This window comes from Eumetopias jubatus, unplaced genomic scaffold (assembly GCF_037043125.1).
Source record: "Eumetopias jubatus isolate StellerSeaLion01/CBP00866 unplaced genomic scaffold, mEumJub1_p1.0 scaffold_12, whole genome shotgun sequence".
NCBI lineage: Eukaryota > Metazoa > Chordata > Mammalia > Carnivora > Otariidae > Eumetopias > Eumetopias jubatus.
This window is the reverse complement of record NW_028274818.1, coordinates 31,758,463-31,780,634: the sequence shown is the minus strand read 5'-3', so window position 1 is coordinate 31,780,634 and position 22,172 is coordinate 31,758,463. Positions and strand designations below refer to the sequence as shown.

General features: G+C 35.3%; 1 protein-coding gene across 3 annotated transcripts in view; it reads left to right on the top strand.

Moving 5' to 3' along the window:
• The window catches only part of NEK7 (NIMA related kinase 7), a 164,480-nt gene that overhangs the window by 56,741 nt on the left and 85,567 nt on the right, over nucleotides 1-22,172 (top strand). For all 3 annotated transcript variants that reach the window (XM_028120168.2, XM_028120166.2, XM_028120167.2), the window contains one exon: nucleotides 12,645-12,729. In XM_028120168.2, coding sequence (XP_027975969.1) covers nucleotides 12,673-12,729 — 57 coding nt within the window. In that variant the 5' untranslated portion in view covers nucleotides 12,645-12,672. The remainder of the gene's footprint in view (nucleotides 1-12,644; nucleotides 12,730-22,172) is intronic.

Below are 22,172 nucleotides of genomic sequence, written 5' to 3'. Positions count from 1 at the left end.
TTATTTGAAAGGGGGGTAGAGAGAAAGTGCATGCACGCATGAGTAGGGGAGAGGGGCAGAGGGAGAGAGAGAGAGAGAAGAAGATTCCCTGCTGAGCGTGGACCCCCCCCTTAACTCCCCCGCAACTCAGAGCTTGATCCCAGGACCCCAAGATCATGAGCTGAGCGGAAGTAAGATGCTTAACTGACTGAGCCATCCAAGCGCCCCCAAACGTGCTTTTCTTAAAAACAGTGTTAAGATAATTTTATACATTTTATTATACAACTTGCAATTTTTTATTTGTATATTATGAATTCCTATTAGAATCATTGGCAAATATATATTTTCTTCATGTTTAACTCTGTGCCAGTCACTGTGGGAGTACAGTGATATATAAATAGACAATTTCCTACATTTATTTATTATAAAGATTTTATTTATTTGACAGAGAGAGAGAAAGTGAGCACAGCAGGGAGAGTGGGAGAAGGAGAAGCAGGCTCCTGCTGAGCAGGGAGCCTGATGTGAGGCTTGATTCCCAGGACCCTGGGATCATGACCTGAGCCAAAGGCAGTTGCTTAACCAACTGAGCCACCCAGGCACCCCTTTCCTACTGTTATTTAGTTTATATTTTGGCAAGATAGAAAGCTTAGTTACCAATTAACTAATTGGTAGTGATAAGAAAAGTATCCTTTGAGTACCTATGAGTACATCTTTTTTTTAGAACTTTTTTTTTTTAAGATTTTATTTGAGAGACAGCGAGAGAGCACAAGTAGGGTGGGGGGAGGGGTAGAGGGAGAGGGAGAAGCAGACTCCCCGCTGAGCAGGGAGACTGACTCCAGGCTCAATCCCAGGACCCCGGGATCATGACCTGAGCCAAAGGCAGATGCTTTACTGACGGAGCCACCCAGGCGTCCCTATACTGGGTACATCTTTAAATATCATTAAAAAATTTTAATAAATATTTTGTAAGTCTAGTGTTCCATTTTACATATGCACTGCAATTTATCTAGCCATTTTTATATTGTTGGATCTTTATGTTGTTTCTAATTTTCTTCTATGATAAGTGCTTTTCTAATATACATTCTTGAATGTAATCCAAAATTCAGTCACTGATTAATGTCTTTAGGATAGAGTTGTGGGATTCAGAGTACTGAGTAAAAATGTATGAAAGATTCTTAATGTTTGTTGTCATATTATTTTCTAGGAAGGTTATTACACTCATATAAGCATTACATATAATTTAAAAATACATGTCATTTTGATAGGCTATCGATTTTATAATATTTCATTGTTGCTTAAATTTGTATTTCTTTATCAGTGATATTCAAAATGTCTTATGTTTATTTGTAATGTACATTTCTTTGTGCCTATTAGACTGTTAACAGAATTAAGACAGAACACTCTGCTTTCTGAGGGAGACTGTAGGGTTAGATTTAAACTGGAATTAGATCTTCTACTTCTTTCCCAGTGCTGTGATTTTATTATTTTATACTTGGAATGCCATTTTTAACTTGTTCCTTTGTTGAGAATACTTAAGTGTTTTGTAACAAGTAGCAGGAAATAGTTTTAAGAGTTTAATAACACAGAAAAGTATTAGATAAGAAACAATATGGTTGATCATTGTTACAAAAGGGTGAAATATGAAATTCCTGTACACTGATCTCTTTCACAGATTGTGTAGTTTTAAATCTTGAAATGTTGGGCCATTCCAGAAAATGAACCATTTTGAGTTATGATATATGTATACACATGTATTTATTTTTCATTAGTTTGAGATATTTAGTATTTATAGGAACTTTTTTGGTAGCAAAACTAGTGTAAATAATATTTTAAGAGACTATCTTAGGACAAGTTTACAGAAAGAGTGAGTTTCCAAAATTGAGAAATAATAAATTATTGAAGTATAGTAGTGGCTGAAGAGTTCTCTAAGTAACATTTTCTGGTAGTAATACAGCAGTTCTAATTAAAAGATGTGAAGTTTTCTGATAAAGGTATGTATCTGTTTTTTTTGTTGTTGTTAACACTGATATAGATAATTTAATGTTCTTTTTCATATTGTATCTTTCAATTTGTTTTTTGAACTTTTAATTTTGATATAATTTCAGATTTATAGGAAAATTATAAAAATAGAACAAAGAATTTCCATATAATCTTCATCTTGATTCCCCCAATATTAAGATTTAATTACATTTGTTTTGTTGCATATATATATATATATATATAACAATATAAAAATATAAAAATGAGACATTTGAGATCAGTTGTAGGCATGATGCCCTTGTTACCCCTAAGTACCTCATTGTGTATTTTCTTAAAACAAGGACATTCAGTCATATATCTACTGTAAAATTTTAAAAATCAGGACACTGAAATTATTATAGTATTACTACTACTATACAGACCTTATTGAAATTTCATTGTTTAGATTGTCCCAATAATGTGCTTTTTATAGGAATTGAAAATCTTGGATTGTGTCTTGCATCCACTTGTGTCTCTTTGGCCTCTTCGAGTCTGGAACAGTTCCTCAGTGCTTCTCTGCCTTTTAGAGCATTGACAGTTTGGGAGAGTACATGCCAGTTACTTTATAGGTGTACCTGATTTAGGTTTATTTGGTGTTACCTTATGTTTAAATTCAAGGTTTGCATTTTTGGCAGGAATATCACAGAAATTATGTTTTCTTCTAAGTGTATCATATTTGGAAACACATGATGCCTGTATGTTCCATTATTGGTGATGTTAGGTTCTCTACTATAGAATTATTCCTTATCCTTTTGTAATTATTATTTTTTTAATTATTGTGTATGTGTCTGGTGGGCGGTTAGATACTTTCAGACACTGAAAATAACTTGTTCCTCTATTTTAGGATCCATTGATGACTCTTACCTGAGTCAGTTATTTCCCTGATCACTGGCAAATAGTGATTTTTTTAAATTCCATCATTCTTTCCATCTTTCTCTGTGAGGTAACATTATCTTGTAAGGAATAGCTTCCCACTTTTCACATTTATTAATTTATATCTTTATGGATTCACAGATTCTTTATTCAGTGGGGTATCATCTATTACTCTCCGATTGTTCCAAATGTGGCCAGTAGGAATCCATTCATGCTAGCTTCTGTGTCCTTGTCACATGTCCACACTGTTCTTTACACACTACTGTATTTTCTGGCACAACATGAGGTTTAGGCTCAGCTTGTACTTTCCCAGCCCTGGCACTGGAATCAACCATTTCTCCAGGAGCCCCGACTCCTCTAAGTGAAGAATGGCATTTAGAAGCCAAGATTGGGTGCTAGGTTACTTTAATGTTTTTAATTATAAATGTTGAGGTTGTAACGCTCTAGAAGCGTTCATCATTCTCTTCAAACATCTGATGGTTATCTTAGTAGCTCTTAAAAACTTATTCATGATAACACAGAAATGTATGAATGAACTATTGATGCTAAGTACTTCTACCTAATTTTCTTTGTGTTGCCTGATACGTAAATGTCACTTGCTTGATTATGGGAAATATTCAGTTAAATGGAGACACAAGGGTGAGGTTAGGAATATTACTGTTGAATGGTGACTTTGGGGCAAATAAAAATATTTAATTCTGGATTTGAGTATTTAGACTTTGCCAAGTATCAGTCCCCTAAAATTTCCATGGTATTCTTTTATTTTTTAGGAATCAAATACACTTAAACCAATTGGATTCTTTTGAATTAGAGTGGTATTGCTATTTTAATACAATTGACCCTCTCTTTTGTTATTTATAACTTCTAGCTGTTTTGGTCAATGAAATATATCTTACTAACATTTTCTCATAGAATATTTAAATGTCACATATAACTAGAAAGAATACTGGAGATTTTATAAATAACCTTGATGACTGAAGGAAAATTTTATTTCAAGAAAAGGAAAACAAATAAATTTGGATTAGTGTACTTCAACTCTTTAGAATTTAAAAAATCAAGAAAAAAACTTTAAAGCTTTATCTAAAATCCCTCTTCAGATTGGTATATACATAATTTCATATTTAAGATTTCACACGGTGTCAAGAATCGGTTGCAGAGAAACTGGATAGCATGATTATCTGAATATTTGGAAACAGTCTTTTTTAATGAATAGCATCTTTAAGCTTTAAATTTAGAAGGTGAATTCAAAAGGTTGCAAGTTTGGCTTTGTTGACTTTATGACTTTACTGTTAAGTAATTTTGTTGTAGAATGAAGGAAATTTTTTTCAGCTAAGCATTCTTTAATATTAACTATAACTTGAAATTTTTTTCTGTCTAATAGCTAGTCATAATTTTTTTGAGAATTATGATCACAAATAAAATGCACCAAATGATTTTCTTACAAGTATATAAGGAATCTCATCCTTTTTATTCTATTACATAAGTTTTAATAGTACATTTATAATTAACAAAGAATCAAGTTAATGTTGAGAAATATATGTTGGTTTATTTTAAGTCAACTTTTGTAAAAAATACTAAATTTTTAAAGGTGAAATTCATTGAAGATGTCTGTAGACATAAAATAAAGCTTCTCATTTTGATTAGGATTTTGGCTAAAATTAATACATTAAATGTGGTTATTCAGGGGCTTCTGGGTGGCTCAGTCCATTAAGCGTATGCCTTCAGCTCAGGTCATGATCCCAGGGTCCTGGGATCCAGCCCCACATCAGGCTCCCTGCTCAGCAGGGAGTCTGCTTCTCCCTCTCCCTCTGTCCCTCATGCTGGCTCTCTCTCTCTCTCCCAAATAAATAAGTAAAATCTTAAAAAAAAATAAATGTGGTTATTCAATTCAAATATTAGGGAAAAAAGTATGCACTTAGCATGATTTAATTTGCTTATAATTATTTCAGGAATTTATAAATTTTATAAATTTGTTAAAATGGGAACTAAGAAAAGTTTTTATTTAGGGAATGGTGCTATAAATGCTGTTTCAGCAAATTAAGATAGTTATCTGATATAGTGTCAGTGAGGGATAGATTATTTTGTAATATATACAGTATATTTTATTTAATAATTTTCTCACCAGGGTCATATGAATTATGAAATTTAGTACACTGACAGTTACAGTTTTTAAAACTAAATAATTTTCTCATTGAGCTTTTACATCTGAAATTCAGTTTCCTAGTTTTGTAGTTTTATTTTCTGCAAAATATGTAACTACACACAAGGGTAGTGGAAGACTTTAATGTACACTGAGTTTGTAGATATATGTGAAAATATTTGTAGTTTTTGAAAGATTTTGGGACCTGTAATATGCTTAAGAGAACTGTTTTCAAACACATTGAAAAGCCTTCGCTTAATAACTAATTGGTATGAGAATTACAGGACAATGTATTGAACTCTCCTTCTCCGGAGATTCTACTTGGCAAAATTATGTGTTGAATACTTTATATTTACAGTCTCTGTCCTAATACTTCACAATTAGTTTTTCCTATACCATCCTCATCCTGTGTCTTGCTTGTCCTAACACCCACCCTATTCTGGTTTCTCCTCGCTGTCTAGTTTGGATGGTGCTACCACCATATATAGTCCCTTCCACCTCATGCTAAAAATGACTTTTGGTGTCATCTTTAACTTCCTTTTCTGTTACCAAACACATCTGATCAGTCACAAGTCCTAACAGTCTAAAATATGTACTATATTCTTCATTTCTATTCATTTTTCATTCATTCAGCAGATGTTTCTTAAGTGCCCATTTTTTTTGCCAGGGACTTGTGGGGAATATAGCAGGAAATACAATGACAAGTTCCTGTCTTCATGTTTACTTGCATTATAGCAGAGGAGATAGATAATAAGTAAAAAAAAAAGATAATTATAGATTATAATTTTATAATATTTTATAATTATAATTTATAATTATTATAATTGCTCAGTAGAATGAGTGATGATATGAGAGGGTTGTTAGGGTAGGCCTGATTTTGAGCCAGTTTTCAGGGATTCTGGGCCTAGAGGACAGTAAATACAAAGGCCCTGATGCTAGGAAGGACTTTGCAGGTTTAAGAAGAGAGAAGGGGGGGAAGGGGGTTCAACGTTGATGGAAGATAGGCAGTGAGAGAGGCTGGGATGAGCAAATGTAGAAGGGGTGGGCAGGAGGTTATTTACAGGGCCTTGTAGTGTTTGGTAAGGAGTTGGGATTTTAGTCTAAGTGTCATGAGTTGATTTATGTTTTCAAAATATCACTGTGAGGAAAATGGCAGAAAAGAAGACCAATTAGTAGGCTATTGTAGTAGTTCCTGGTGGAGATAAAATGATACCTTGTAGGGTCTTATTTGCGGTGCTGGAAGACCATAGACAAATCTGAGGTATATTTTGGAAATAGAACAAATGGCACTTACTGATGTGTTAGATATGGGGAACTGGGAAGTGACGGGGGGGGATAAGAATAAAGAATGACTTTTAGGTTTTTGATTAGACCATCTCTTCCTGAAAGTGTGATCTCCAGATTTCTGGGGATGGTGGGGGTGGAGGGTTGGGTAAGGACCTTGAGGCTCTTTCAAGTGGTCTGCAAGATTAGACAGTTTTTGTAATACTAAGACATTATTTATAAAGCCACTGATGTCTTAGCTTGAATCAGTGCACACACTAGACTGTACTAGTCTTTGTGTTCTTTACATGCTCTGAATTATAATAAAAATGCGACTTTCACTTTTAAATGTCTTTGGTGAAGCAGTTAAAGAGTATTATTATTTTTTAAATCAAATCTCGACCTTTGAATACATGTCTTTTAATATATGTGATGAAATGGGAAGTATACTTAATTTAGTACTACTGCAGCAAATCAAAGTTGTATCAAGGAGAAGCATTTGTGCAGTTCTTTCAAGAGTAAGCCAAGCAGCTGCTATTTTCATGGAGCACCATTTTTACTTGAAAGAATGACTGAAAGACAAACTTTGGTTCTTCAGACTTGGGTGTTTTGTAGACATTTTCTTGAAAATTAAGTTCCAGTCATCTAAAGAAAAACAGTTGACATTATTTGTCACTAATGACAAGATTCAAACTTATAAAGTAAAAATTGGAATTTTGGAGAAGTTATATTCATCACTATGACTTTGACATCTTCCTGGTACTTAAAGACTTTTCTGATGAGATTAGTTGTGGTATTGAGGAACTTTTTATTTTTTTTTTTTTGATTCGTATAATGAAATGGTCAACATTTAGATGATCTGAGTAACCCAGTGAACTAAAATTTTCTAGATGACCAATGCATGGTGTTACAAAATCAAGCATGAGTAAAAGATCTATTCAAAGAGCAAGAGAAACCATTGGATTTTAACATTTACAGAGTATAAATTTCATTGATTTGAGAGTCTACATGGCAGTTAACCTTTAAGAATTTGCCACCTGTCAAGTTTGGTGTATTATCAAAGGAGAATATCCACAGTGATATCCATATGGGTTATTAAAATATTCCTCTATTTTTCAACTATACATTTGTGTAGGACCAGATTTTTTGAAATATACTTCTGCCAAAACAATGTATTTGAACAGACTGCTTCTCTGAAGACAGACATTAAAGAAACTTGAAAATGTAAGACAGTCCCTCTCTTCTCATTTTTAAAAATGTAGTTATTTTTTATAAAAATATGCATAAACATGTAATAGTGTTATTGCTATTATTTGTAAATGAATTAGTATGTATTTTAATGATTTTTTTAGTTTTAATTTCAATTATGTGAAATACTGATAAAGCATGACTCACATGAACAAAAAGTCTTTGGGGTCCTCAGATAAAGAGGTCCAGAGACCCAGAAGCTTGAGAATTTTGGGGCCGGACCAGCTGAGGAGATGGTGATATATATAAAGAGATAAAGAATATAAGAGGAAAAGCATTATTTTATTTTATTTTTTTGGAAGGATGGGAGTTGGAATCCTCGATCAAGGTGGAAATATCAGATGGACAGTTGGATATTGGTGTTGATAGCTCAGAGCTCAGACCATACACCTGTGGTAGAGATACAGATTTCAGAGTAATCATATGGAGATGGTATTCAAAGTCATGGGACTGGATGGTATGACTTCAGCAGAGATAGTAGGTTTAAAAAAATATATTTTTTTAAAAAAGATTATTTATTTTAGAGGGGTGTGGAGAGAGAGTGCATGCACACATGAGTTGGGGGAGGGGCAGAGGGTGAGAATCTTTAAGTAGACTCTGCACTGAGCACAGAGTGTGAGGTGGGGCTTAGTCCCCTGTCCCATGAGATCATGACCTGAGCCTAAACCAAGAGTCGGATGCTCAACTAACTGAGCCACCCAGGCACCCCCCAAAAAAGCTTTGTCTTAGAGCGCTCAAATATAAATGTTAAATGGAAAAAGGAACTTAGAATAGCTACAGTGTAGGAGAAAAGCGAGAAGAATAAGAGATCATAGAACATTTTGGGAAAGTGAGATAGTTGTGTGAAAGCTGGGTTAGGTCAAGAGGACCATGGGGTGCACCTGGGTGGCTCAGTCCCATCAAGTGTCTGCCTTTGGCTCAGGTCATGATCTCTGGGTCCTAGGATCAAGCCCCATGTCAGGCTTCCTGCTCAGTAGGGAGTCTGCTTCTCTCTCTCTCTCTCCCCCTCTGCTCCTCCTCACCGCTCATTCTCTCTCTCTCAAATAAATAAATAAAATCTTAAAAAAAACAAAAGAGGACCTTAGTGAAGGGCTTTATCATCTCTTGACTGTTGCCATAGCTTCTTAACTGATCTTGCTTACGGTTGTGAATTCCTCTACTCTGTCATGTGGCAAGAAAGACTGTCTTTCACAAATAGTGAAATCCTCTCTCTTAACTGCTTGAAACCCAACATTAACTCTCTGGTACCAACTGAATAAAGTAAATACCATAATTTTTTTCATGAACTGACACCTCTCTGTGTTGTTAAGGTAACCTGCTCTCCATCCCCTATCTCCTACTACCTGCCAACTTTAATTGAAGCTCTTTATAAGGTGTTGTGCTCTGCTTTTGAGTATTTTGACGTGTTTTTTCCTTTTCCCAGAATTCCTCTCTTGCTTGGCTCATCTAAACCTTGTTAACCTTCCCTCTTCATTATTTAAAACCCAATTTAGGCAGCACCTTCTTTGGGAACCTTTTTTGATTGAAGGTTGCCAGATTTGTTGAATTTGATCATGATTTTTCTTAACATTGACTTTAGACTTATTAAACTGTAACAATAATTATTTGATGTTTTTATGACAGACATACATGCATTAATTAATTAAGTAGATATTGGTTCAGCACCTATGTTGTGCCAAGTATTGACCTAAGCACTGGGGATACAGCTGTGGATGACACTTATAGGTCCCTGCAACATGGAACTTATAATCTAGAAGATTGAATACATATTTAACATTTTGTATATTAAAGTGTGTTTTTATTTTGTTTAGGAGGAGGTTAGTAGAAAGGTAAAATATGAATATTATTGGTCTTTGAAAATATGATAGTGGTATGAAATCAATATATAACCCTTGACATATTCTTATTTTGTAATAGCATGAAGAATCTAGTGACACATGGAACCATGTTAGATATTATGCAAAGAAAATTTCACTTTTTATTCATCGTACTTATTAAGCTTACATGAAATATGAGAATTTCATACAGATGTTAATTTTCCAAGCAGAGGCTTTTTGACGTTTGTCAGGGATACTGCAGAAGTGAGTTCCCTGTTATTCAGAGTGTTAGGTTAAATTACTCATCTGGTTTCTTTGAGTTTTTTAGGTTTTTTTTGTTTTTTTGTTTTGTTTTGTTTTACTTTGGCTTCCTTCCTTCATAATTTTATTGACTCAGACATTGTCATTTGTCAATAGGTATGATAAACCCACTTTATTATAATCTAGCACAAACTTCTCATATGTTCTTAGTATTAGTCAAGTTGTGGGATATTAGAAAATGTTACATAAAGAAAGCATTTTATGGTTAAATAAGTTAAATATAAGTGAGGCTTTAAATGAATTTGTTTTTTATCAGCTGCAGGCCTGCTTGGATCCTTTAGTATGCTGGTATTTATTATGATGCTCTAAGAGTGATTTATATAGCGAGTAATATTTCACAGAGGTCTTTGACCTGGAAACCCTTTTTTTCATGGAATGTTTTGTGAAACTGTGCAACACTAGATGTGAAATGCTGGTTTTAATTATTTGGATTTCACAGTAAAAGATATTCTAATTCATTACTAGAGTTCTCTTTCTCCTTCCATATCCTCCTCTCCTTGGATCTAACACTATATAAAATCCAATCCAAAAATAGAAGATACAGTTACATGTTATGACCAAATGAGGTTCATCCCAGAAATGAATACCGGCTTAACATTCAAAAATGAATCACCATACTTGAACATTTTAACAAACAAAAAAACTATATAATTCTCTCAGATGTAGAAAAAGCATTTGAGTTAAAATTTAACATCTATTCTTTACAAAATCTCTTAGCAAAGTAAGAAGGGCACTATCTCAACCTGATAAATTAAGACATCTTTAAAAAATATACATCTTTCATTCATGTGAAGAATGCTTTTGTAAGGGAGCATATTTTTCTAAGATATGCCTCTTTGGCATGTTGATTAATTTTTTTTTTTTTAAGATTTTATTTATTTATTGACAGAGAGAGAGAGAAACACAAGTAGGGGGAGTGTGAGAGGGAGAAGCAGGCTTCCCGCGGAGCAGGGAGCCTGATGCAGGGCTCAATCCCAGAACCCTGGGATCATGACCTGAGCTTCATGAAGGCAGATGCTTAGCGACTGAGCCACCCAGGCGCCCTGGCATATTGATTATTTTAAGCCGGTTATTTTTAAGATGCTGCAAACACAGGAGAAGCTCTGGAACCTGAGAATAGGTTACCCTTTTGTATGAGATAGTTGTATTTGTAAGGAAAAAATCTCCGTTTGTAAGGTGTCTCCCTTGCTGTACCAGGAAGAGGGTTTGACTCAATTTCTAGAAACTATTACTAATAGAGATGGCAATGAGTTAATCTGAATAATAACCTTACTCTTGTTTACTGTGCTTTTCCTGGTAACCTCCCATAACTGACTCCCAACATCTTTTGTCTTTGGCTGAAGATGGTATTTATGTTGATAGCTTTGACCGTTTTGGGGAGTTGCTCAGTTTTCCTGAGTTGCTTTTATATATATATATTTATATATAGAAGGTATATATGTTATCAAACTTTTCTCCTTTTACTTTTGATATATGTTATCAAACTTTTCTCCTGTTACTTTTGATATATGTTATCAAACTTTTCTCCTGTTATTGTCATGTCAATTTAATTCTTATAGCAGCTAGAAGAGTCTTAAACAGTGAAGGGAAATTTTTCCTTCCCAACACTTTCTTCCTGATAGGAACAATAAAAGGATGTCTACTCTCTACTTAGGTTCATTGTACTGGAAGTTCTAGTCATTAAAATAAGGCAAGAATCCCCCAAAATCTACTTGAACTGATAAGTGAGTTCAGCAAGTTTGCAGTGTGTGTGGGGGTATGTGTGTGTTTATGTACATGTTGTCATTTGATATATGGCAAGGATGACATAGTAGTATTGTGGGGAGTGGGGTAAAGCCTGATCATTTCAATATATGATTTGAAGTCAGTTGGATATCCATATAGAAAAAAACCTAAATGTTGACTTTACCTTGTCATACAAAAATTTAATTCCAGGTCAATTATGGATCTAAACTTGAAAGGTAAAACAACAAAGCTTATGTTATAAGATAATGTATGAGAAATTGGAGTACAGAAATAATTCTTAAATAGTACACAAAGATATTGTAAAGGAATGATTGATTAGACCTTATTAAATTTATGAATTCTGTTCATTAGTTAATTGAAAGACGCCATTAGAAAGGTTTTTAAAAAGACAAGTTACAGAATGGAAGGGAATATTTACAATACAAATACCCATGTCATTTTTTAACTGTTTTCTAAAAGTATAATGAAGTGAAGATGTGTTTTAGTTTCTCTGTTAATCCCATTTAAAAGGATCCTAGTTTTTCAACCCACACATTATATTTTAGTTAAAAATTAACACTTGTGAGGAACTGAGAAGTAATTGACGTGTAGAAAAAGTGTTGTTCGGTGGGGCAATAGCTGTGTCTTGTTTGAGGTTCACTTCTTGAGCCTTGTGCAGTAGGTGACATAGAATTAGTCTTCAGCTTATGTTAACTGAGTTGATGGCTGAATGTTTTTAATTATAAGCAAAGTATGCATAAAAATGTAAACACCCTCATAGGAGGACTGGCCTTTTAAGTTTAAACCTAAAAACTACAGTAAGAATTATAGTTGGACATACATAACAAAAGTACTAACATTTTTAGAATATGAAGAAGTGCATTTTAGAGTTATAGAACATTTGCTACATTTATGGGAAGCTTATGGTAATTATCTTTGCACATTGGCATGGGGAAGGGGAAGCCTGTTTCGTCTGTAAGGTATAATGGAGAAGAGAGAATTTCATCTCATAAAATAGGATTTTCTAAGCACCTAATACTACTTTGGAGAAATGGACTTAGTTGAGACAGTGAATACCTTTTGTTTTAGCTAAACAGAGCTTGGATTTAGCAAATGACAGAAGAATATGGGATATCTTAATGCGTGCTTTTTGAACCACTAGGTAAATCTGATATTTGAATGCAAGCCTCAGGCATATGATGAGCAACATGACTTGGTAATGATTACATTATTTAAATTTAAACTTTATATTTTTGCAGAGTTCTAAAGTTCCTGTTGCTTCAGACAATGGATGAGCAATCACAAGGAATGCAAGGGCCACCTGTTCCCCAGTTCCAACCACAGGTAATTTCTTCTCATGATGGCTGGCGTGAGTCCGTGTGTGTGTGTGTGTGTGTGTGTGTGTGTGTGTGTGTGTAAAAGTTCCTTTAAGAAATAAAAGCCAAAAAATGCTAATTATGAATTTTCAAGTTGTAGTCAGAATTGTGTATATTTTTAAATTGTGTTTTAGAAAACTTAGTTCTCAGGTACAAATATTTAAAAAAAAGGCAGCTTTAGATTTTGACTGTAATTGAATGGCCTGTAGGCTTTGAGAGTTAATATTAGACTTAGGGAAAAAAGAACGCACGTAAGGCTGTGTCCAGCTTGTGGGGGTGCCTGTCTATTTGGTACCTGTCTTTGCTTTGGCTGGCTGATCCTGCCTTATCCACAACTGCCTTCCATTATTGCTGCTTTTCTCATGTTCTCTGACTAGTAGTATGTTTCTCCTGTTAGGTGGTTGCTTGTTTTTTTGTAAAATAAAATGAAGTAAAAAAAAAAAATGTTTCATACAGAGCTTCCCATTAAGCTCAGTATGTAATGATATGTTTGAATAACAAACACCCCCATGTAGGGTCAAAACCTCATTTTGTTGTCATTCATAAAGACCACATTTCTCAGTTTTGTGTATGAGGCATTCTGTAATATGTCTCAAATTTACTCTGCTTACCTTATCTCAATTTTGCTTAGATAGTAATTCTGAAATTGAACTGATGGGTGTTCTTTCAAATGAGTTCTATAGGTTGGGGGGACTTGGGCTAACAGTTACTTTATGACTGTCCTTGCTCAGAGCCTTTCTTATTCTAATGTGCATTTTAAATTTCCAAGAGGAGAACATAGGGTATAGTGTTTAAAATAACAGTGTACCCTTATCTGACTGTGGGGCCCCCTTCCCCTCCTTTTTTTAAGTGCATCTATTGACTTCTTTCAGAATTGGTATCTAAAACACAGTTCAGAAAATACTGCCTACACATAAACTACCTTTTCTGCCTCTGTGATTTTTGTTCACTTTGCACCCTCATTTTTCTCTCCAACTTTTGAAATCCTGTCCCACTTTCAAGCACCACCTAAAATGCCATTTCTATCATGAAGCTTTTTCTGATTTTCTGAACATAGTATTTTTTCTTGGAAACCTGATGATACACATTCTTTGTATGTCTTATGGTATTTCTGACACCTTTGTGTTATTTTATGTGGATATTTTCCTATCTCTTCTGGGTTAAACTCTCCTTGAGGAAGAGGACTATCTCTTACTTACTTGGGTACTGTACTTCCTCACATGGAGCAGGGCCTCAATAAGAATAGGTAATTGAAGCCAACCAGAGACTCGTTCAAATGAAGATGTTTAAATTAGCCCTTTACCTAAGTTTTTTAAGTTTTGAATTAATACCAGTTAGTTAATATACAGTGTCCAGTATTTTAATTTCAAGATGGTTGTTTTTTAAAATCTGTCTATATTTTATGTCCTGGTCATAAATTACCGAGATTATACTAAGCAGCTTCTAACAATCAGATAGATATAAACACATCTTAGTGCCAATCTTACACCTCTAGGCAAACATTGTTGTTTCATAGTTTACTGTTTCTAGTGAAGACAGTAGAAGAAGTACTTTGGAAAACTAGGTGTTTTCCTGTTATGGAAAAAATCATGTTATGATTTTGAAATCCACAGTTTGGAACAGCCCTAGTTTCAAAGGCGGGAAAAAAAGCACTTTCATTTTTGCCTCCTACTGAGTCACCAGCCAGGAAAGGTCGGAGTGGCAGTAGGAGGCAAAAATGAAAGTACCTGTTTTCCTATGAGACACAAGGCTGCCACGCAGCATAAATTTCAAGATCATGTACGTGGTTCTGCATCTCTTTTCACACTGGTCCCTTTCGTTTATGCCCCCTGCTGCTGTTCCTGTGTGGCTGGACCGCTTTCCCTGTTGGAAACGGGCAAGTGTCATCCTAGGTTCTAGCTGCCTGTGGCAAGTGCGGGAAGGGAGAAGCCTTTCCCCCCGTCTCTGCATTCAGACTGATAGTGTGAGATTGTGAAAGAAAGATTACCTGACAAGAGCTTATAGACGTTATTGCTTATTAGGTCTTTGAAAAATGTTACTGTTCTCAGTAGTGTTATTTTATTTATTTATTTATTTATTTATTTATTTATCTTTTAAAACGATTTTATTTATTTGACAGAGAGAGACACAGCGAGAGAGGGAACACAAGCAGGGGGAGAGGGAGGGGGAGAAGCAGGCTCCCCGCGGAGCAGGGACCCCCAATGCAGGGCTCGATCCCAGGACCCTGGGATCATGACCTGAGCCGAAGGCAGACGCTTAACGACTGAGCCATCCAGGCACCCCAATAGCATTATTTTAAAGGGCTGGGAAAGGACAGTGTCTGCTCGGGGTTGACAACCTTCTTTTGTTTTGTTCCACACCGTTGACCTGAATAACGGGGCTGTGATATGGCAACATTCATAGCCAAGTGACTTCTTTCACTTTTGTAATGCTAATAATAGTGTGGACATAAACAGAAATCTAGGGAAGTCAGCTTTCCAAGTGTCAAATACCAATTATGCCCTGTTATAATGATGAGTGATGTATATTCTTGGCATATCTTTCCTTTCCTTGTTCCGAGATGAATACTCTAACCCCATAATGCATAATGTATGGTCTCATTTTTAGTATAGGAGTTTCTTTCTTTCTTTTTTTGAGGTTTTAGATTGTGAGATTTATGTATCTTTTCAAATGTGTTTTTGTATTACTGTTATTCTCTTGAGCTTAGGGAAAATTTGTTCTATCAGCTTCCATTTTTTCCCCTTCCCTTCCTTCTTTAATTCCCTCCATTAAAGCCTAGAAGGTACTGCAAGGATATTTTGACTAGATTTTTATTCTATATATTCTTACTGCTTTAGGACTCTTGTTTGTGGAACAATGGGTTTGGCTTAATGTTTTTAAAAAATGCAGACTGTGTACAAGATAGTGATGGATAAATAGTAAAATGTTTGCTTTCTACTATGAGACTAATTTTAAACAAGGGAAGTTTACAACTAACATTTTGTGAGAATTTTGATTTATGGTCATTGAAGAGGGCTCTGGTACATTCACAAGTTTATCATAAATGTAAATATAAAACAATTATTATCAATACAGTTCTAATGATTTCTGGGAGTGATTAGAAGGAGGATTTATTTTAATTGTAATAATCTTCAGGGCTTAGATTATAATTATTGCTTGTAAATTTGTAGATAACTAGTGTAACACTTTGGCTACCTGTGAAAGAGGGCATCCCACATTTACAGGTAGACAAATAGACAGCTTGGAAGGTATGAAAATCTTGTCTTGCTGTTTTCCAGTCCAGGCAGTAAGGTAGACCATTCCTTAAAGCTTCATGGCAGCCCAAACTACAATCCGCTTGTCCTTGTCCTTCCTCTGGGAAAGGAGCACGAAGAGATGAGATGAGGTTTACCTCATAGCATGTCAGGCTAGTAATCCAGGTGCATTATGGGCCAGAGTGACTCAGCTCCCAGTTGACTGTTGAGTGGATAGGACTTTTGCACATGATAATTGTATTACCTTCCCCTGTCTTTAGCTTATCTTATAGGATTCCTTTTTTTGTGAAATAAGTGTCATCATGTAGCTTCTTCTGATAAATTGATTTTGCCAAAGCACCTATCCTATAGCATCGAGTAGAGCTTTTTTGGGGAATTTTATATGTATTGTTTATATGTGTATATATATATATATATAATGTTTATGTGTTTATATGTATTATATGTTTTGTTCTATATGTATTTTATACATTTTATATGTATATTTATTTATATGTATTGTTTATATGTTTTGTTCATATGTATTGTTTATATGTATTGTTCTCCTTTTGACATTTTAGTTCATTGAATGACATTATTGATAAAGGTAACAGGAGAATAAGCAGCAGCTGTTTTGAGGAAAGAAGACTCTTGCCATAGTTTAAGTTCATGACCATGGACCTCAAGTAACCCTTAGATTATGTATGTCAGCAGCCATACCCTGAGTGCCTTTGTTCCCCTGCCTCCTCAGTGACTACTTCATCTTCTTTCTCCTCAGCCCCCAATACTTTTCCCCCCACCCTCACTCTCAGCTAATGCCCTTGCTTCCTACTTCCCTTAAAAAAACTGGAACAATCAGAAGAGATCGCCCACAGATATCCTCCTCCCAGAACCTTGTACTCTTATGACCTGCCTTTTCTGTTACCAGACGAACTAAGCCAGCTGTCCTCAAAGGCCAGCGCTCTCGTGAGCCCCAGATCCCATCTTCATCCCGTGCTTATTTCAGCTTTCTCTACTGAGTCCTCCCCATTACATACTATTGTGCTGGTATTTCTTCCATCAAACAACAACCGAACCAAACAAACTCAAAAAACAGCCTTTGAAGTCCTTCTTCTCTCCAGCTGTTGACCTATTTCTCTGCTGCCTTTTATTGCAAAATTCCTAGAAAGATTTATTTGTAGTTTTGTCTCATTTCTCCTTTCACTCTCTGAAATGTGCTCCAATTCAGCATTCTCCCTGACTATGCCACTGAAACTGCTCTTGCCAGGATTGTACTTCCCGTGTTGCTCAGTCCAGCTGTCTGGGCTCAGGCCTCACCTTCCTGACTCATCAGCTGCATTTGATAGAGTTGATCATCCTTTCTTCTTTGAAGCCTGTTCATTGCTTAGCTTCTAAGAACTTTCTTTTTCTCTTGTCTTAGTGGTCCCTCCTTTGCTGATGTCTCCTCACCTCCTGAATCTCTAAACAATTCAGGATTCTGAATATGATCTATGTGCTGGGGACTCTCAAATTTATATCTCAATCCAGACCTCTGCCCTGAATTCCAAACTCATGTATCCACTTGCATACTTGACATCAGATTTGCATGTCTCAAACATAACATGTCTGACACTGACCTTTAAATATTCCTCCTAAAACTGTTCTAACGGGGCTCCTGGGTGGCGCAGGTGGTTAAGTATCTGCCTTCGGCTCAGGTCATGATCCTGGGGTCCTGGGATCAAGTCCCACATGGGGCTTCTTGCTCAGCTGGGAGCCTGCTTCTCCTTCTCCCTCCGTCCCTCCCCCACACTGTGCTCTCTCTCTCTCTCTCTCTCTCTCTCAAATAAATAAAATCTTAAAAAAAAAAAACTGTTCTATCCACAGTCTTCTCTCTTTCTCTCTCTTTTTAAGATTTTATTTATTTGACAGAGAGCATGAGCCAGGGGGAGAGGGAGAAGCAGGCTCCCTTATGATCAAGGAACCCGACATGAGGCTCGATCCCAAGACCCCAGGATCATGACCTGAGCCAAAGGCAGATGCTTAATTGACTGAGCCACCCAAGCGCCCCTCTATAGTCTTCTCTATCACAAGTAATGGAAAGTCCATTTTTTCGGTTGCTAGGCTAAAATTTTTAGAGACATTCCTGACTCCCTCCCATTCCTGTCATCTAATATCTAATCTGTTAATAGATCCATAGGCTCTAGCTTTAAAATATATTTAGAATCAGAATACTTTTTACTCTGTGCTACCACCCTGGTCAAAATTATTTTGATTTTTCACATACCTTATTGTGATGGCCTCCCACTTGGTCTCTGCTTCCACCCTTGCCTCTCTTCACTCTACTCTCAACACAGAAGCCATTACAAAATTATACAAAATTTAAATATAAAATATAACATTATAGTCAAATGATGTCTGTTTAAAACCTTCTAGTAGTTTCTCATCAGCTTGCTCACTCATCTTCAAGTATATATTTAAATATCATATACTTTGATCATTCAATGAAAATTGAAATTTCACCCCAACACAGTATGCCTTTGCTGCCATATTTTTTCCTCCATAGAATTTATCACCTTTGCACTCTTTATTTTGTTCGTTATCATTGTTCTCCTAGAGTATAAACTTTATCCCTAGTCCCTAGAATGGCACCCAGGCACATAGTAGACATTCAGCAAATATTTGTTGAATGAATATAAACTTGGTGTGAAATCAATCAGTTCTCTTTCCAAGCACCACCTTTTTGAATGTGAATATTAAAATATACAAATATCTACAGAATTTCTCTTTCATTGTACGAGTAACCACTTACATCCCTCATTTCTTACTGAACTTTTTTTTTCACTTCTTTGTTTTTAACTGGAATGTACCTCTTTCCCCCAAGGACACTGCTTTTACCCCATAACCCTTTCAAGTAGAGGCTACTTGTTCTCTAATAGCCATAAACCATGAGGATCAGGAGGAAGCAACAGTAGCCTTCTCCATCCACAGTACCTCTTTCTGATCACTACTTTGTCTTGGGGGTGGGAAGGGGTGAAACCTGCTGTACTGAGGCTCCTGCTTCCCATCTAATGATTTTCACCTTTCTGATAGCTGTTATCGTCTACCCTCCTCATCACTCCTTGCATTAGTTGAAAAGTTGACCACCTGGCTCACTGTCTTACCATCTTCATCCTGCTTTTGGCCGCTACTGTTGGCACCTACTGATGATTGAATTCTTAAAATACACCTACCTTGTGCTAAACATTTTGAATACATTTCCTCATTTATTTCTAACAGATAACATACAAAGCATTATTTTTCACACTTTACAAATAAGAGACTGAGGCTCAGACTAATTAACAGATTTGCCCACAGTAACATAGCTAGTAAGTGGTAGAGCTGGGATTTGACCCAGCTGGGTTGTCTGACTCCAAGCCTTTGATTCTTTAGCTTTCACAGAGAAAGCTCCTCACACATTTCCTGGCCAGTTTGATCTTAATCACTACGACCCTTGATATTTTTATAGGTACCTCAAGCTCTTAGTCTTCAAGATGAAATTTGTTATTTTGCCCAAGATTGCACTTTTGCTTGTGATTATTACCATCATCCATCTGGTTGTCTGAATTACAAACAAGAGAATCTCATAATCTTATGTTTAGGCAATTTCCATGTTCTCTTGATTTTATTTCCTAAAAAGCTATCAGATCTGCTAATTCTCTACATTTAGGTTATTTTCACCTTTCCTGGATTATTGCAGAAACTTTGTGTAACTGAGCTCTTTACCTTTCATTTTACCATTTTTAATCCATTCTTTACATTGTAGTGTGAAATATCCTTTGAAAGTGTATGTTTCATTATCTCACTCTCCTTAAAGGGCTGCTTTTTTATTGTTCTTAGGGTGAATCCTGCATTTCCTTGTATGACTTAGAAGGTCTTGCATCATCTGGTCTCCTTTTACTTCTCCAACTAAAAAATGTGTCATTTTTTATTTTGGACTCAGATTCAGTCATGTCTTGCTTATACTGTGCTATTTTTCATCTCCAAGTCTAAGGTAGCGAGGTAATGGTATTCAAGGATATTTAGTCACTAATGGAACATAGTGAGCATAAAAGCTCATTATAATGTTATATGAACTACATTTCATGATAGAGATACTAGGGAAAGTGTTATAGTAGAGGAAATATATAATTTGGAAGACAACAAAAAGAGTACTCTCAGAAAAAATAATGATTATTGGGTAGTTCCTTATACTCATGTGCTTCCAATAAATAAGATTATACTTTGAAAAGATATATGTATCCCTATGTTTATTGCAGCATTATTTACAATAGCCAAGATATGAAAACAACCCAAGTGTCCATTGATAGGTGAATGGATAAAAAAGATGCAGTGTGATCTTGCCATTGCTGACGATGTGGACGGACTTATAGGGTATTATGCTAAATGAAGTAAGTCCAGTAGAGAAAGAAAAATACCATATGATTTCACTTGTATTGGAATCTGAAAAACAGAACAAGTGAACAAACAATAAAGAAAAAAACAGACTCTTAAAAACAAAGAACAAAATGGTGGTTGCCAGAGGGGAAGTGGGTGAGGGGATGGACAAAATAGGTGAAGGGACTAAAGAGGTACAAATTTCTAGTTATATAAAATAAGTCACAGAGATGAAAAGTATAGAATAGGGAATATGGCCAATAATAGTGTAATAATGTATGGTGACAGATGGTGACTATACTTACTGTGGTGAACATTAAGTAACTTATAGAATTGTTGAATTAATATGTTATAAACCTGAAACTAATATAACATTGTACATCAATTATACTTCAATTAAGAAAAATAATAGACTATATCAGCAGTTCACTGTTCACTTTTGTGGATCAAATTTTATGTTGGTGATAGTAGGTAATGGCTAGTCAGTAATGTTTGTTGGATAAATGAATTAATCTCTAAATAAACTAATCTCTAAAGGCCTACCTCAAGAAGCAAGAAAAATCTCAAACAACCTACCCTTACCCCTAAAGGAGCTAGCAAAAGAAGAACAGACAAAACCCAAATCCAGCAGAAGGAAGGAAATAATAAAGAAATGGTATAGAAACTAAAAAAAAAGTTTCTTTGAAAAGATCAACAAAATTGATAAACTTCTAGCCAGACTCATTTAAAAAAAGAAAGAAAGAAAGAAAGCAAAAGAGAGAGGAGTCAAACAAAATCAGGAATGAGAGAAGAGAAATAACCAACAGCACAGAAATACAAAGGATTGTAAGAGAATATTATGAAAAATTATGTGCCAACAAACTGGACAATCTAGAAGAAATGGATAAATTCCTAGAATGTATAACCTACCAAAACTTAACAAGAAGAAATAGAAAATTTAAACAGATTGATTACCAGCAAAGAAATTGAATTAGTAATCAAAAACTCCTAACACACAAAAGTCCAGGACCAAACAGCTTTACCAGCAAATTCTACCAAACATTTAAAGAAGAGTTAATACCTGTTCTTTTCAAATTATTCCAAAAAATAAAAGAGAAAGGAACACTTCCAGATTTATTCTATGAGGCCAGCATTACCCTGATTTCAAAACCACATAAAGACACAACAAAAAAGAGAGCTACAGGCCAATATTTCTGATGAACATAGATGCAGACTTCTTCAACAAAATATTAGCAAACCAAATTTAACAATACATTAAAAAAATCATTCACCACGATCAAGTGGGATTTATTCCTGGGATGCAAGTTCAATATTTGCAAATCAATCAATGTGATATATCACAGCAATAAGAGAAAGGATAAAAACCATATGATCCTTTCAGTAGATGCAGAGAAAGCATCATGCTCATTGGTGTAAAACAGCTTTCCCTTAGGGTCAGGAACAAGACAAGTATGTCTACTCCCACCATTTTTATTCCAAGTGGTACTGAAAGTCATAACCACAGCAGTCAGACAAGAGAAAGGAAGTAAAGGCATCCAGATTGCTAAAGAAGAAGTGAAACTTTGACTATTTGCAGATGACATGATACCACATATAGAAAACCCACCAAAAAACTATTAGAACTGTTAAATGAATTCAGTGAGGTCGCAGGATACAAAATCTATATACAGAAATCTGTTGCATTTCTATACACTAATAATGAGGCAGCAGAGAGAGAAATTAGGATAACAACCCTATTTACAGTTGCACCAAAAATAATAAGATACCTAGGAATAATCTTAACCAA